This window comes from Arvicanthis niloticus, chromosome 25, assembly GCF_011762505.2.
Source record: "Arvicanthis niloticus isolate mArvNil1 chromosome 25, mArvNil1.pat.X, whole genome shotgun sequence".
NCBI classification, from domain to species: Eukaryota; Metazoa; Chordata; class Mammalia; order Rodentia; family Muridae; genus Arvicanthis; species Arvicanthis niloticus.
In genome coordinates this window covers 37,618,896-37,632,336 of record NC_133433.1, presented here as the reverse complement: position 1 = coordinate 37,632,336, position 13,441 = coordinate 37,618,896, and the positions used below count along the sequence as shown (strand labels likewise).

At 39.0% G+C, this 13,441-nt stretch overlaps 1 protein-coding gene across 1 annotated transcript; it reads left to right on the top strand.

Annotated features, from left to right (window-relative positions):
* The first annotated feature begins 9,853 nt into the window (after positions 1-9,853).
* On the top strand, positions 9,854-11,746 carry LOC143438365 (igE-binding protein-like). The gene is given in 1 exon segment (XM_076923963.1): positions 9,854-11,746. A coding segment is annotated over 1 exon segment (1,893 nt).
* The last annotated feature ends 1,695 nt before the right edge of the window (positions 11,747-13,441 follow it).

Sequence of the window (13,441 nt, the reverse complement as noted above, 5' to 3'; positions counted from 1 at the left end):
GAGAGCCCAGATACTACCCAGATTCCTTTATATATGTGATTACTAAAACTTCAGGTTTTTTTGAGTTTATATCCTTGTACAAACATAAGCAAAATTTAAAAATACAATATAAACAAGCTCAGGAAGAATAAAAACAGGAGTAAATTAAAATAGAAAACTAAGTTTTAAAAATATTTCTTCTGGATAATATATAGTGACAAAAAATCAAACATAGTTTCATGTTTTTCAAATTTTATTAGAGGCCAAAGAGGATAATAATTATTAGGCGTTATGTAATTTTAAAAATTTTACCTAAAATTATTTTTGACACAGCATGAAAATATGTTACATCAGCCAGTCTGAAAAATGTAGTGAAAAATTACTGTCCAGAAAAGGACACACTTGCAAAATAGTCGACTGATTATATCTGCCTAGACAGAGTAATCAGCCCTTAATAATTCTGCATCACTAAGGTCTGTCAGATGATTCTGGGCCAGAAGGCTGAAGATTTGATGCTCCAATGTTAGGTAGTATAGGGGCTTTCCAGGTGTTCAGCAGTCTCTATAAATTGGCTAAGTTTTAGAAGCTATGCTTAGTGCTTCCCATAATTTCAGTTAACTCAGTCATTCTGGATTTCTGACGGGGCTGAAGACCTATAGTCTCATAGCCAATTCTGGCTATTTACTTTGAGAGAAAAGATCTGAGTGGATGGTTTTCAGCTGACATTCATCCTAAAGCCAAGAAAAAAAAAGCCAAGTTCTAAACTAAGTGTTTTAGTTAGGACAGATGACAGAGGTTCTGGTTAGTCAACAAAATGATGGACTGGGTATTAGGACTATCTTGTACCTCACTGGTACAATTAGGAATAACTATGCTCTAATTGCATTTTGAGAGAAAAGTTTTATTTTAACAGGAAGGGTGAAGCGAGGTGATGAGAGAGAGAAAGAGAGAGAAAGAGAGAGGGGGCATGGAGGCAGATGTTCACATGTCTCCACCAGTCAAAGATAGTTTATATATCTAGCTTGGATATTGGGTTACACTTCTGATTGAGCATTACCAAACTTATAAAGCCTTTGATTAACATTTTAAAAAAATGTATAAAAGCAAAAAGGAAAAGGTGGCATGGGATAGGGGTTTTTTAGGGAGGGGAAATGGGGAAAGGGGATGGCATCTGAAATGTAAATTAAATATAAAAAAATAAATAAATAAAAAAGAAAAATGTAGTGAAACCTAAGGTGTTCCAGCAAGTTCTTCCTTCATGAAAGTGTTATGCTTGGATACTGTTCATGTTTTTATTTTATTCACAGCATCAGGTGGATGGAAATGTTCATGAGTCCATGGAAAAACTCAATTGTTTTTTCCTTCAGGATTTTCTGTGATTATTTTTCAGATATTTCTAATAGAAGAGACTTAAGCTCAAAATTAAAAATTGCCCTAAATTTTAATGATCCAAAATCTTAAATTAACAAATCCTCAAGACTACATGTTTAAAAGTTAATGATCATTGTTAATTTTATAAATTTTTTGATTTTTAATTATTATGTTTGTCCTTGGTCTGATAAATGATCAGACATTGGCAACGGAGATAACCGAGGAGGTTCCAAAAGCCTATTCTCTATTAAAGGCATATTTTTTCATACACTATTTCATTCCAAGCCTCTAGTGCTTGATTAGTACTAAATGGACATCAGCCTAACATCAGAAACTACATTTGTCTATGAATGAGATTTTCCCTGATGTCAGATATGTCAATATTTGTGCTAAAATTCATTACAGGCTTGTACAGTGCCTCTTCATAACTAGTCAGCTATAGAGTACAACCCCAGGCTTGGCATGGTGCCCTGGGAGCTTCAGGAAAATACCATTATGTCTTATCTGAAACTTCGCGTGGTCAAATAACTCTAAGTGAATTCTTCCTAGGACTCTCATTACAACTAAATGCTAATAATGGTTCTGCTTAAACTAGCAAATAATTTAAGGAATTTTAATATTAATCATGTTACTAAAATTCATTACTATCCACTGTGTAAAGCTATTATAAAACATCACCAAATATTTAATTCACAAATTTTTAAAGATTACAAAGGATAGAAGGGGCTACAACCATCTGTATCCCTACATAGTATTCTATATTTAGTTATCCTAACTCAAAAATTATTATTTTTTTCACTTTAGAGGATGTTGCTTTTTCTGCTGCTCGAAAGGATTTTGCCTTAAAGAATGATTTTGGTTGTTTCTTGGGATGTGTTGTTCTAATGTGTCATATTTTTCATATACTATTGATAGTCAAACTGATGATTTGTACAAAGAGTAGACAAAATATCTCGTGACCTTTGAATGGCAATTGATTGTTTTACCCTTTCCTTGGCCATCTGACTTGCTATTCTTATAATTCTTTTATGCTTGTGCAAAATTAATATTAGACTAACAATACAGGCAAGGCAACCACAGCTTCTATTATGGCTACTTTTTTTTTTTAACTTAGAAATGGTGAGATGTTTAACCTATTGTCCTCCTGGAATGCTGGGAATGGATGTAGTTTCTACCCTTGAATCATTTGCTCTCTGATGAGCCAGGCTCCACCTGTTTTATGTTTTATTTATTGCTGATCCCTTCCCATTAAATCCATGAACATTACCTTTAGACCATAAAAGTCATGTTTGTGAGAGTTATCTTTTGTACTTTACAACAGCTTATGTGGCTTCAACATTATCTTAGGACCAGGCCAAATCGTGACTCCCACAGGGATTATGTTTACCTCATTCATTCTCAGTCAACCCTTATTTTGAGCACTGTTTCTAAGTGAACTAGAATACATCTTAGGGACAGAACCATATGTACTTTGTAAAGAACTTCAATGTAAACAGTTTAAACTTCTTTGTACTCATAGGACTGAGTTTAATTATTACCTGAAAACCTTTTACAAAATTGCGCCATACACAGTTATGGCAAAAGTAAACAAGATGATGTCAGACTCTTAAGAGTCCAGCACAGGTTGCCTAAACTCAGCTGAACTGAGTTTTGTTCTTACCTCACCCTGATTATTTTCCTGATGGTCATAAAACCTGTAGAGACCTTGCACACATAGGTTGCTTTCCTCCACAAACTGATGACAAGCCCCTTGTGCTGAAGACAACACATAGGCAACTCATTGAACATAGAGAAATTGAGCTGATACCCAAATCAAGCCGTCACCTCTAAGGTCTAGTATCTTTTATACAGGGAGGTACTCTGCATATTACGAAAAGAAACATAAACACTCACCCAGCCACAAACAATAACATACAATAGTGTCCTGTGTACAAGATATACTAGGGCAACAGTGGCCCAAAGTTTGTGGGAATAACCAACTGATACCTGATTTGACTTATTGCCCACTCCATGAAATGGAACCTATAGCTGAAACTGCTTGGGTGATCAAGAACCTGAGACTAGATTACCCTGAGACATAGGGTTTAACTATGTATTACTAGTCTTAAAAATGAATGAACAAACAAATAGTAAAAAGACTCAGTGCCCTTCTGCTATTCTTATACATTAGTGCCTTGTTCAGTCACCATCAGAGAAGCTTCCTCCTGCAGCAGAGAACAAATATAGAAACCTACAGCAGCATATTATGTAAAGAGTGAGAGACCTTTTAACACTCAGCCCTAAATGGAATCTCTTCAGCAAATCCCTCCCATTAGGGATGAGGGAACCCTGAAGAGAAGACGGAGGCAGAAAGACTATAAGAGCCAGACAGGATGGAGAACACTAAGAAAATAAAGCCCACTAAATCAACATGATCAAAACTCATAAGGACTCACAGAGACTGATGTACCATGCATAGGGCCTTCATGGGTCTACACTAGTCTCTGTGGATTTACTATAGCTTCTAGTTTTTATGGGATTTCTGCATGTGCAAACAAGTGGGTCTCTGTTCCTTCTACCTTTTGCGGGGCTCTTGTCCTTTTGTTTGTCTTGAACAATTTGATGTGTTAAATTTTGTGTTATCATATTATATCTTTATTGTATTTTATTATATTATATCTTATTTTATTTTCTTATTATCCATTTACAAAACAGTTTATACATATTCTTAGAGAAAAAAGATGTCATAATAAAAAAATTTAAGAAAATATTGTTAAAATTCTTTTTTTTAATGTAGCATATTTATTGGAAAGGTTTTGCGTTCCATACCAGACATGTGTTTTTGACTGACTAGCACCTACTTATGTTTCTAGTTTTGTTGGTTGTTCTCAGATTCAGGAAAATGTGTTGACTGTAACAATGCCAGCTCCTGTCTGAGTACTTCAGCTGCCAAGATTTTATTTGAGGTGTCTTGTCTGAACAATTTTTATTATAGTTATCAGGTAAAGATATTTCTTTATGTTACAAGACTGTTTTTCCATGTATAAGTGTTACTGTTTTCTTAATGTTAAACATCCTTTCCATATTGAAGATGACAAGTTCAAGGCTATATTAATACTCTCTGTCTCATTAGTTGCACATCCCATGTAGTAAAAGACAAAGGAAATAAAGTATACAAGTAAGAAAAGTTTCTTTATATCAAAGGGTACAAGTATTTGTAATCCTTTCGCACATGAAAACTTTTATTATGGCTTTAAATGTGATTTTACTCAGTTTCTAAGCACAGGAAAAGCACATTAAGCACTCAACAGTAAACCTGTAAACATAAAGAATGGTGGCTTCAAGACTCACTGATTCATGTTAGTGCTCCAGTTCTGGTATGCAGTATTAGTTTCTCTGCCAGTAATAAAAAGATCAAACCAGTTCTTGTAATTTAGTCAGTAGTTAAGCAAACTATCACCTGTAGTGAATTCTAGGAAGACATATTCGTTTTCTAGGCTACTGCAATAAATTACCAGACTGAACTGATTACCTACCCAAGACACTGTTCTATGCTCTTCTGTAGAGCTGGGGCATAGAATGCTATCCTGGATAAAAAAGTATTTCTGTTTTTGTTTGTTTGGTTGATTGGTTGGTTTTTTTTTTTTTTTTTTTTTGACTAGTGTCCCTTGCTTAATGTGGACATTATTGGACATTATTTTAGCATCTGTTCCCATGTTGCTTCTCTTTTGTTATAGGATGCTCAGCTTAACAAAAGCATTGAAAGATGCTTGTCAAACATGCAGGCTTATTTCCTTCAATAGAAAAAAAAGAATGATACCTTTTCATTGGAAGGCTGGTGTGAATGTTGTCGCACCTGGTGTTTCTGTCTTTTGTTCTTTTATGAAGTCAGCCTTCTTGAATCATCCCTAAATTCCGGGCATTGTTTAGGCTGTTTTCCAGAGCCTTTCAGTGAATTGAACTCATTGATCCTATGGACTTTGCACCCTCCACCCATAGAATTTATCCTTTTTCTTACTATAAATTCCTGCTCCTTAGGTTTTTTTCCCTGAGCATGGTTTATTAAGCAACAAAACTCATTCTTTTTTTGGATATTTTATTTATTTACAATACAGATGTCATTCCCTTTCCCCCTTTCCCCTCCATAGAACCCCCTATCCTGTACCCCCTTTTCCTTATGCTTTTATACCATGTTGATTGCATGCATGTATTAAGGTCAGTTCTAGGTTGAGGGTCTAGTGTCTATAGTATTGAGCAATACAATGATGCAAATAGTCAAGGAACAAGCAATACAATAAACACAAATAGTCAAAGAAAAAGCAAGGCATTAAACCCAATTATGTGAACAGTCCCATGATCACTGTTTCTAAAGGCTTATCAGGATGACCAAAGGATCTGAGCCTACTTCCCTGACCTAGCCCAAGGTCATTTTCATGTCTGAAGCCTACTTCCTTGTAATGGAACTCATTCTTAGTGTAAAGATTACAGGTGCTTTGATAACTTACTAGTGAGCTTCTATGTAGTTGTCTTCTATGTCTTCTATGATATGATGTAGATATGTCTTCTATGATAGTTGTCACATGAAAACATTTCTCCAATAGTTCTACTATGTTTAAATATATAGGAAGAATAAGCCATGAGGTCAGACTCTAGAAGTTTTGACCCAGTGCCCATAAAGATGGTATTCACTCCAATTTCATTGTTCATTTTGCATGGATCATCTCCCCACCAGCTGTGAGGTTTGCGGGGTCCTCAACATTCTATGTACCCCTACTCCCCATAAAGACACTGTGTTTGTTTTTAGGAATCACTCAGGATCATTTTTCAGTACAAGATCCCAATTTAATCATGTTTCCAAAGACGCATTTCCTTTTCAGATAACACATAGATTTGAGAAATCAGGACTTGACATTTTAAGTGATCATTATTCAGTCTACATTTAAAAAAGTGGTTAAGATTAGTCATCATTGATGATAGAATATACACTCTAATGATGTTATAGTAGAAATTGTTCCATCTAAATACATCCTAACTTAAAGTGCTAGAGGAAAAATAATGCATGAAAAGCCTATATTGTATGGTTTTATTGAAGAAAATACTATGAGAGGAAATATATAAAACTTAATATATCATAGTTTTCAGGAATTATATATTACTTTAGTAGTTCTCCCTTTAATATTCAAAACCCTTCCCTGAAAAAATGAAATAAAGCTCTAATTGCCCAGTCTTTTCTTATGTATAATAGTGTCATAGTGATACTAAATAGTAATAAAAATAAATAAAACTGACACCATGGGATCAGAGTTCTTTGTGAGTTCTTCTGTTATTCATTTAATGGTCTCTAGGAAGCACTCTTATGATCTTTATGTTAGGTCAGAGGAGACGAGAACACTGGACAGATGACTGGGTTGGTTGCTTTTGCAGGAACTATAAAAGTTCATGTTAACAGCTTCAATCTTCAATCTTCCCTTTCCACTCCAGTCTTTGTTTCTGTGTCAGTTGGGGGCTGCCATGTGTAAAATGATTGCAACATTTCTATCTCATAGAAATGTAGAACTTCTAATGCTGCCCAGTAGACATGGGTAACACTCAGTAGAAAAAAAAAGTATCTGTTCCCTAACTGGTTGTGGAGTTTTCCAGGAGCAGATTTAAAACCCTATCTCCAAATACAGTTCATATGATTTCAGAGGTTCAGAATATGAACCCAACAGGAACAGAGATTTTTCCCACGAGTTCACTTTGTCTTTACTTTCTTCCCAAATGCTGAATTATCCTTCCTGGATTTCCTTTCTCACTCTGCCTTTTAGGTGCAGTGGCTACATGCTTTGCTTCACTTTGCTTCTCCTCTCTCCCTCTCCCTCTCCCTCTCCCTCTCCCTCTCCCTCTCCCTCTCCCTCTCCCTCTCCCTCTCCCTCTCCCTCTCCCTCTCCCTCTCCCTCTCCCTCTCCCTCTCCCTCTCCCTCTCCCTCTCCCTCTCCCTCTCCCTCTCCCTCTCCCTCTCCCTCTCCCTCTCCCTCTCCCTCTCCCTCTCCCTCTCCCTCTCCCTCTCCCTCTCCCTCTCCCTCTCCCTCCCCACCTCTCTCTCTCTCTCTCTCTCTCTCTCTCTCTCTCTCTCTCCAATTTCTCTTACTTTTGAGCATGTCTAACTGATTGGTTTCTAACAGCATGACCACAAATGAATAGTTTCATTATGACCTACTTCTTCCTCCCACCCTCCCTCTCTCTTTCTTATTTTGAGATATGTTCTTAGTAGGTAGTCCTTCCTTGCTCTTTGAAACTTACTTTGTAGGCCAGTTTGGCCTTGAACTCACCACCACCTGTCTCTGCCTTTGAAATGATAGGATAAAGGCATGTTCTACCTGGCCCAGCTTCATTTACGTCTTTTAACCTTGATTTTATATATCTGCACAACATCTAATGGGCATCCTAAGCTCAATACATACAATATCAAACTTTTGATTTTTGTCATTCAATGGTTTGATTCTCACAATGTTCTTCATTTCAGACTATGGGACTTTTATTTGATCAACTGCTTGGTCTGTTGGTTCATTTTTGTTTTTGTCTTTCTTCTTCATATCTATATTCATTACCATATCTGTTTTATCATTTTATGCTATTCTCTTTTTAATATTTTCATTGGGGCATATTTTTTGGTATTTAGTTGCAACAGCACATTTTCATAGAGGTTTATAATGTACATTAAACATATTATCATCATAGCCCCGTCCATTTTCTTTTCACTTTACTCTCCTGTTAGTTCTATTATTCTCCTAGAGAGTTTCACATCTATATTCATAGCATATCTGCACATATAACTTTTTGTAGGTATATTAAAACTGGGAATCAAAAATGAGAGAAAACATGCCTTATGCCTCTTTCTAAGACTGGCTCAGTATACCTAATCAACTAATATAATTATATTTGGTTGCATTTTCTTGAAAACAATGTAATATTTTCTTAATAGATGAAACTTATATTATGCATATTTCTTCATTCACTCATATGTTGATGGATATCAACCAAGGTTGGTTTCATAATGTAATTAATATGAACATGACTAGTACAGCAGTATCATGGATGTGTAAACATCTCTGTCGTACACTGAGTTGTATCTTTGTTATATGGTAGATTCTTGGGATAATCCCCTCATGCACTGTGTAAAGGTTGTCTTTATGTTATTCAAATGCTGATTTATTGGCAGAGAGTTGAGTACAGGCTGGACTTTCATATTGTTATTTTTATGAAGCATCATCTGTCTCAGTGTTTTGTAAATATCCTTTTCTATCACTTGATTGCCCAACAAAGAACTGATTAGCCATTTAGCTGGACAGAAAAGAATAGAGTGGGACTTCCGAATCAAATGTGTGTAGGGGTAGTCCAAGGAAGACCAGAGAGAAAGAAGAACCAGGAAAAGATAAGGGTGTGGAGAATCCATGTGGCTAGAACAGGAGGATGTGCCATGAGATCATGATGAGAGAGCAAACATGAGGACACACATGGACCAGACAAGCAAAGGCCAGATTCATATTAAAGGCAAAGTTAATGGAAAATAGGGCAGCCTTAAAAGGTTAGAATAGCTGAAAACCTGTCTAGTTTATGCTTGTAGCTTGTTAATAAAAACCAGAGGTCTTTATGTCTGTTACGTGGGAGCTAGAACAGGCTAGATAAAATGTGTCAAAATGTCCTGCAATTATTTTAGTACAAAGTGGGTAGAAGAAAGCTCCCTAAGAATTACAGTTACAATAGATCTATTTTTTTAGTTTTTGTTTTTAGAAATCCTCATACTCCTGTCCTTAATGGCTGGATTATCTGTAGTATTGAAAGGGACCTTTTTATCCACATCCTTGTTAACATTTGTTATTTCCTTTCTTAATGATTGTAGAGAGCCACGCCCTCTGCAGGCGGAGGCCTTACAGGCTGCGCCACCGCCCGGTTCGCTGATGATTTTGGTGGATAGGTTACGTGCTCATGCGCAAGGGCTGGGAGCGCGCCAACTCACGGCCCAACCCGGGACATCATATGGGTAATGAGCGAGCAGCCAATCAAGCATGTACACACCGATTTAAGAACTATTTAAGCTGGCACCGTTTGGGGTCCTCTGTCTTCCTCTTTCCATCGCAATAAACGATTGCTGCAGAAGGATCCTGGTGCCCGAGTGCGTTCTTGCTGGCAAGATGATCACGCGGGTTACAGCTGGTGCCGAAACCCGGGACGCCGGGAAGCCTCACCACCTCTGAGGAGATCCTCCGTTATCTCGGAGAGAATTCAGAAATGCAGGACAAAGGTAAACTCTGAAAGGCATGTTTGGTCTTGATTTGTCCCATCTCTCACCTCAATTGACAGGAGCGGTTGTAGCATTCCCTCTGGTTTTAGTAGCGCTCATTCTCTTTCTTTTGGTCTCATTTTGCTTCCATAAAGGCTGGTGTTAAGAGACTTGCCGCCTTTGGGCGTGGTTAGACGGATGTACATAAGCCGCCCGTGCCCCTCCCTGTGTGTCAGCTTCTCTTGTAGATAAGAGAGCAGCATGGGGGCTTCACATTCCGTGATTACGGTGCTTCAGTCACTCTTGCGACAGCATGAATTAAAAGTCTCTACAAAAACATTGGAGGGGTTTGTGAAGGAGATAGACCGCGTGGCACCCTGGTATATATGCTCAGCGTCGCTAATGCTCGCCTCCTGGGACAAACTGGAGGGTGACTTGATTAGAGAACAGCAGAATGGGAAATTAAAGCCTGGGACTAGACCGCTGTGGAGGCTTGTGAGATCGTGTTTACAGGACAAGAAATGCTGCTCGACTATAGCGGCAGGTCAGGGAGTGTTAGAGGAGTTACAAGACAGCGCGTCAGAAACAGAGCGGGATAAAAGTTTGGGAGCTCACAAAGAAAGAAAAGGTATACCTAAGATGAAAGCCCCTTCCAAAGATGCCCAGTCTGTGGAGGAGAAAGATAAGGGAAAGAATGCCCTGGGAGAGAAATGTAAGGAGAACAAAGATAAGAGAAAAGATGCCCTGGGGGAGAAGCGTGAGGAGGGAGAAAGGAAGCTGGAAAGGAAATTTCTTTATCCGGTACAGGAACTGGAGGCTTTAGGGATTAATAGCTCTGAGTCAGAGGAACTAAGCCCCTCTAAGGAGGAAGACTTAGGTGAAGAGGCAGTCCGTTATGAGGAGGAAAGTTACTATCCAGATGAGCAGCTGCTGCTACAAAATCGAAAGCAAAAGAAAACAGGAAATAAGAACCGCACAGCCTCTCAGCCTGTTGCACCCTCCCGACCTATTGTCCCCAGTGCCCCTCCGCCTTATGCGGAGAAGCGCTGCTCAGACTCTTTCCTTTCGAAGGGAGATAAAAGAAAGTTATTACAAGCCTTTCCGGTGTTTGAGATTGCGGAGGGAGGTCACGTCCATGCACCGGTAGAATATACCCCTATTAAGGAACTTGCTGAATCAGTTAACAGATATGGAGTTGATGCTAATTTCACAGTCATGCAGCTTGAGAGACTTGCCACTATGGCAATGACTCCAAATGATTGGCAAAATACAGTAAAAGCTGCTCTCCCTAATATGGGACAGTACATGGAATGGAAAACCTTATGGCATGATGCTTCTCAAGTACAGGCAAGGGCCAATGCCAATGTGGAAGGCAATCAAAGAGAGTGGACGTTTGAACTGTTAACAGGACAAGGACAGTTTGTTAATGACCAAACAAATTACGATTCGGGAGCATATGGCCAAATTTCAGCTGCTGCTATTAAAACATGGAAGGCCCTCTCAAAGAAAGGTGAGGCCGGGGGGCACCTAACAAAAATTTTACAGGACCCCCAAGAGCCATTCTCAGACTTTGTGGCTAGGATGACAGAAACAGCAGGCAGGATTTTTGGAGACCCAGAGCGAGTTAAACCACTGATAGAACAACTGGTGTATGAAAATGCCTCACCAGAGTGCAAGGCAGTCATTACCCCTAGAAGAAACAAAGGGTTGACAGACTGGATAAAGGTTTGCCGAGGACTTGGAGGCCCGCTTACTAATGCCGGCCTTGCAGCAGCTATCTTACAAAGCCCAAACCGCCCAAGTCCTGGCAGCCGTAAAGTCTGCTATAACTGTGGAAAACCGGGTCATTTGAAATGAGAATGTCATGCTTCCACGCAAAAAAGAACTCCAGGGCTTTGTACCAAATGCAAAAAAGGTTATCATTGGGCTAATGAGTGTCGTTCAGTTAGAGATATTCTAGGAAAGCTTATTCAACATGATTCCCCACCAGTTGAAAGAGATGAAGGTATTCCAAAAAATGGGTTTCCAGGCCCCAGATCCCAGGGCCACAAAAAATATGGGACACGAGTCAACAACCGGAGGACACCTCTAGCCGCAGAGCTGCAAGAGGCTCCAAAGGACCGGACCTCCGTTCCACCTCCCAATTCTTATTAATGCCTCATGTGGGCGTACAACCTATCACGGTTGATTTTAAAGGTCCCCTGCCTGAGGGAAGTATCGGCCTCATTCTAGGTCGATCCTCTCTTACCTTGAAAGGGTTTGTGGTTCATCCTGGTGTGATAGACCAAGACTATACCGGGGAACTTCAAGTTCTCTGTTCTTGTCCAGAAGGCATATTTTCTATCTATCCCAGAGATAGGATTGCTCAATTGGTTGTTTTTCCAAGTTTACATAATTGTTTCCCATCCACCAGGGTGCCTAGAGGTGCCAAGGGACTTGGTTCTTCAGGGACTGATTTTGCTCACTTGGTAGGAGCTGATAAAAGTATTATTTCCTCCAACTGGTGGCCTAAGGTGTGACTTGTTACACAAACGTCCCACTCCTTACAAGGGTTGGGATATGAAGCCAGCCCTGCAGTCAGTTCACGCTCATTGACTTGGCAGGCACCAGAAGGTCAAACAGGAAGCTTTATGCCTTATGTGCTTCCTCTCCCCGTTAATCTCTGGGGAAGAGACATCTTACAAGACCTAGGATTAACATTAACTAATGAGTACTTTCAACAAGCTATCGATATTATGAAAAAGATGGGATATAAGGAAGGAAAAGGCCTTGGCAGAAAAGAACAAGGAAGATTAAGCCCAATGTCACAAGAGTTTAATACAGGAAGACAAGGTTTGGGTTTTCCCTATTTGCCATTGAGGGTTCTATGCCCATACCCTGGCTTACGGAGGAGGCCGTGTGGGTTCCTCAATGGCCCCTATCCTCTGAGAAATTGGAAGCTGCTACAAGGCTGATTAAAGAACAAATACAACTTGGTCATTTAGAGCCTTCCACCTCTCCTTGGAATACATCTATTTTTGTCATAAAAAAGAAGTCAGGAAAATGGAGACTTCTCCATGATCTGAGGACCATTAATGCACAGATGCGGCTATTTGGCTCTGTACAACGAGGCCTACCTTTACTTTCTGCTTTACCTAAACAATGGAGGATTATAATTATAGACATTAAAGATTGTTTTTTCTCCATTCCTTTATGTTCACAAGATAGGCAAAGATTTGCAATTACCTTACCTGCTGTTAATCACCTTGAACCAGACAAAGGATATCAGTGGAAAGTTTCGCCTCAGGGCATGGCCAATAGCCCTATTATGTGTCAGTTGTATGTGCAAATGGCCCTTGAATCAGTTAGAAAACAGTTTCCCTCTTTGTTATTAGCCCACTATATGGATGACATTCTTATGTGTCATAAGGAGTTAGTTGTTTTACAAACCTCATACACTTTATTGCTCAAAACCCTGGGACAATGGGGCCTGCATATTGCTACTGAGAAGGTTCAAATTTCAGAAATTGGCTCCTTTCTAGGGACAGTTATTTACCCAGGAAAAATAGTTCTTCAGAAATTAGAGATTCGAAGGGACCATTTGCACACTTTGAATGATTTTCAAAAATTATTGGGTGATATAAATTGGTTGAGACCATTCCTGAAAATTCCCTCTGCTGAATTAAAACCTTTGTTTGATATTTTGGAAGGGAATGCTCATATTTCCTCGCCAAGAGCCTTAACACCGGCTGCAAGCCGCACCCTACAAGTGGTAGAAAATGCCTTACAAGATGCCCAGCTAAAACGCATAGATGAAACCAAAGCCTTTGACTTATGTGTTTTTAAAACTAGATACTTACCAACTGCTGC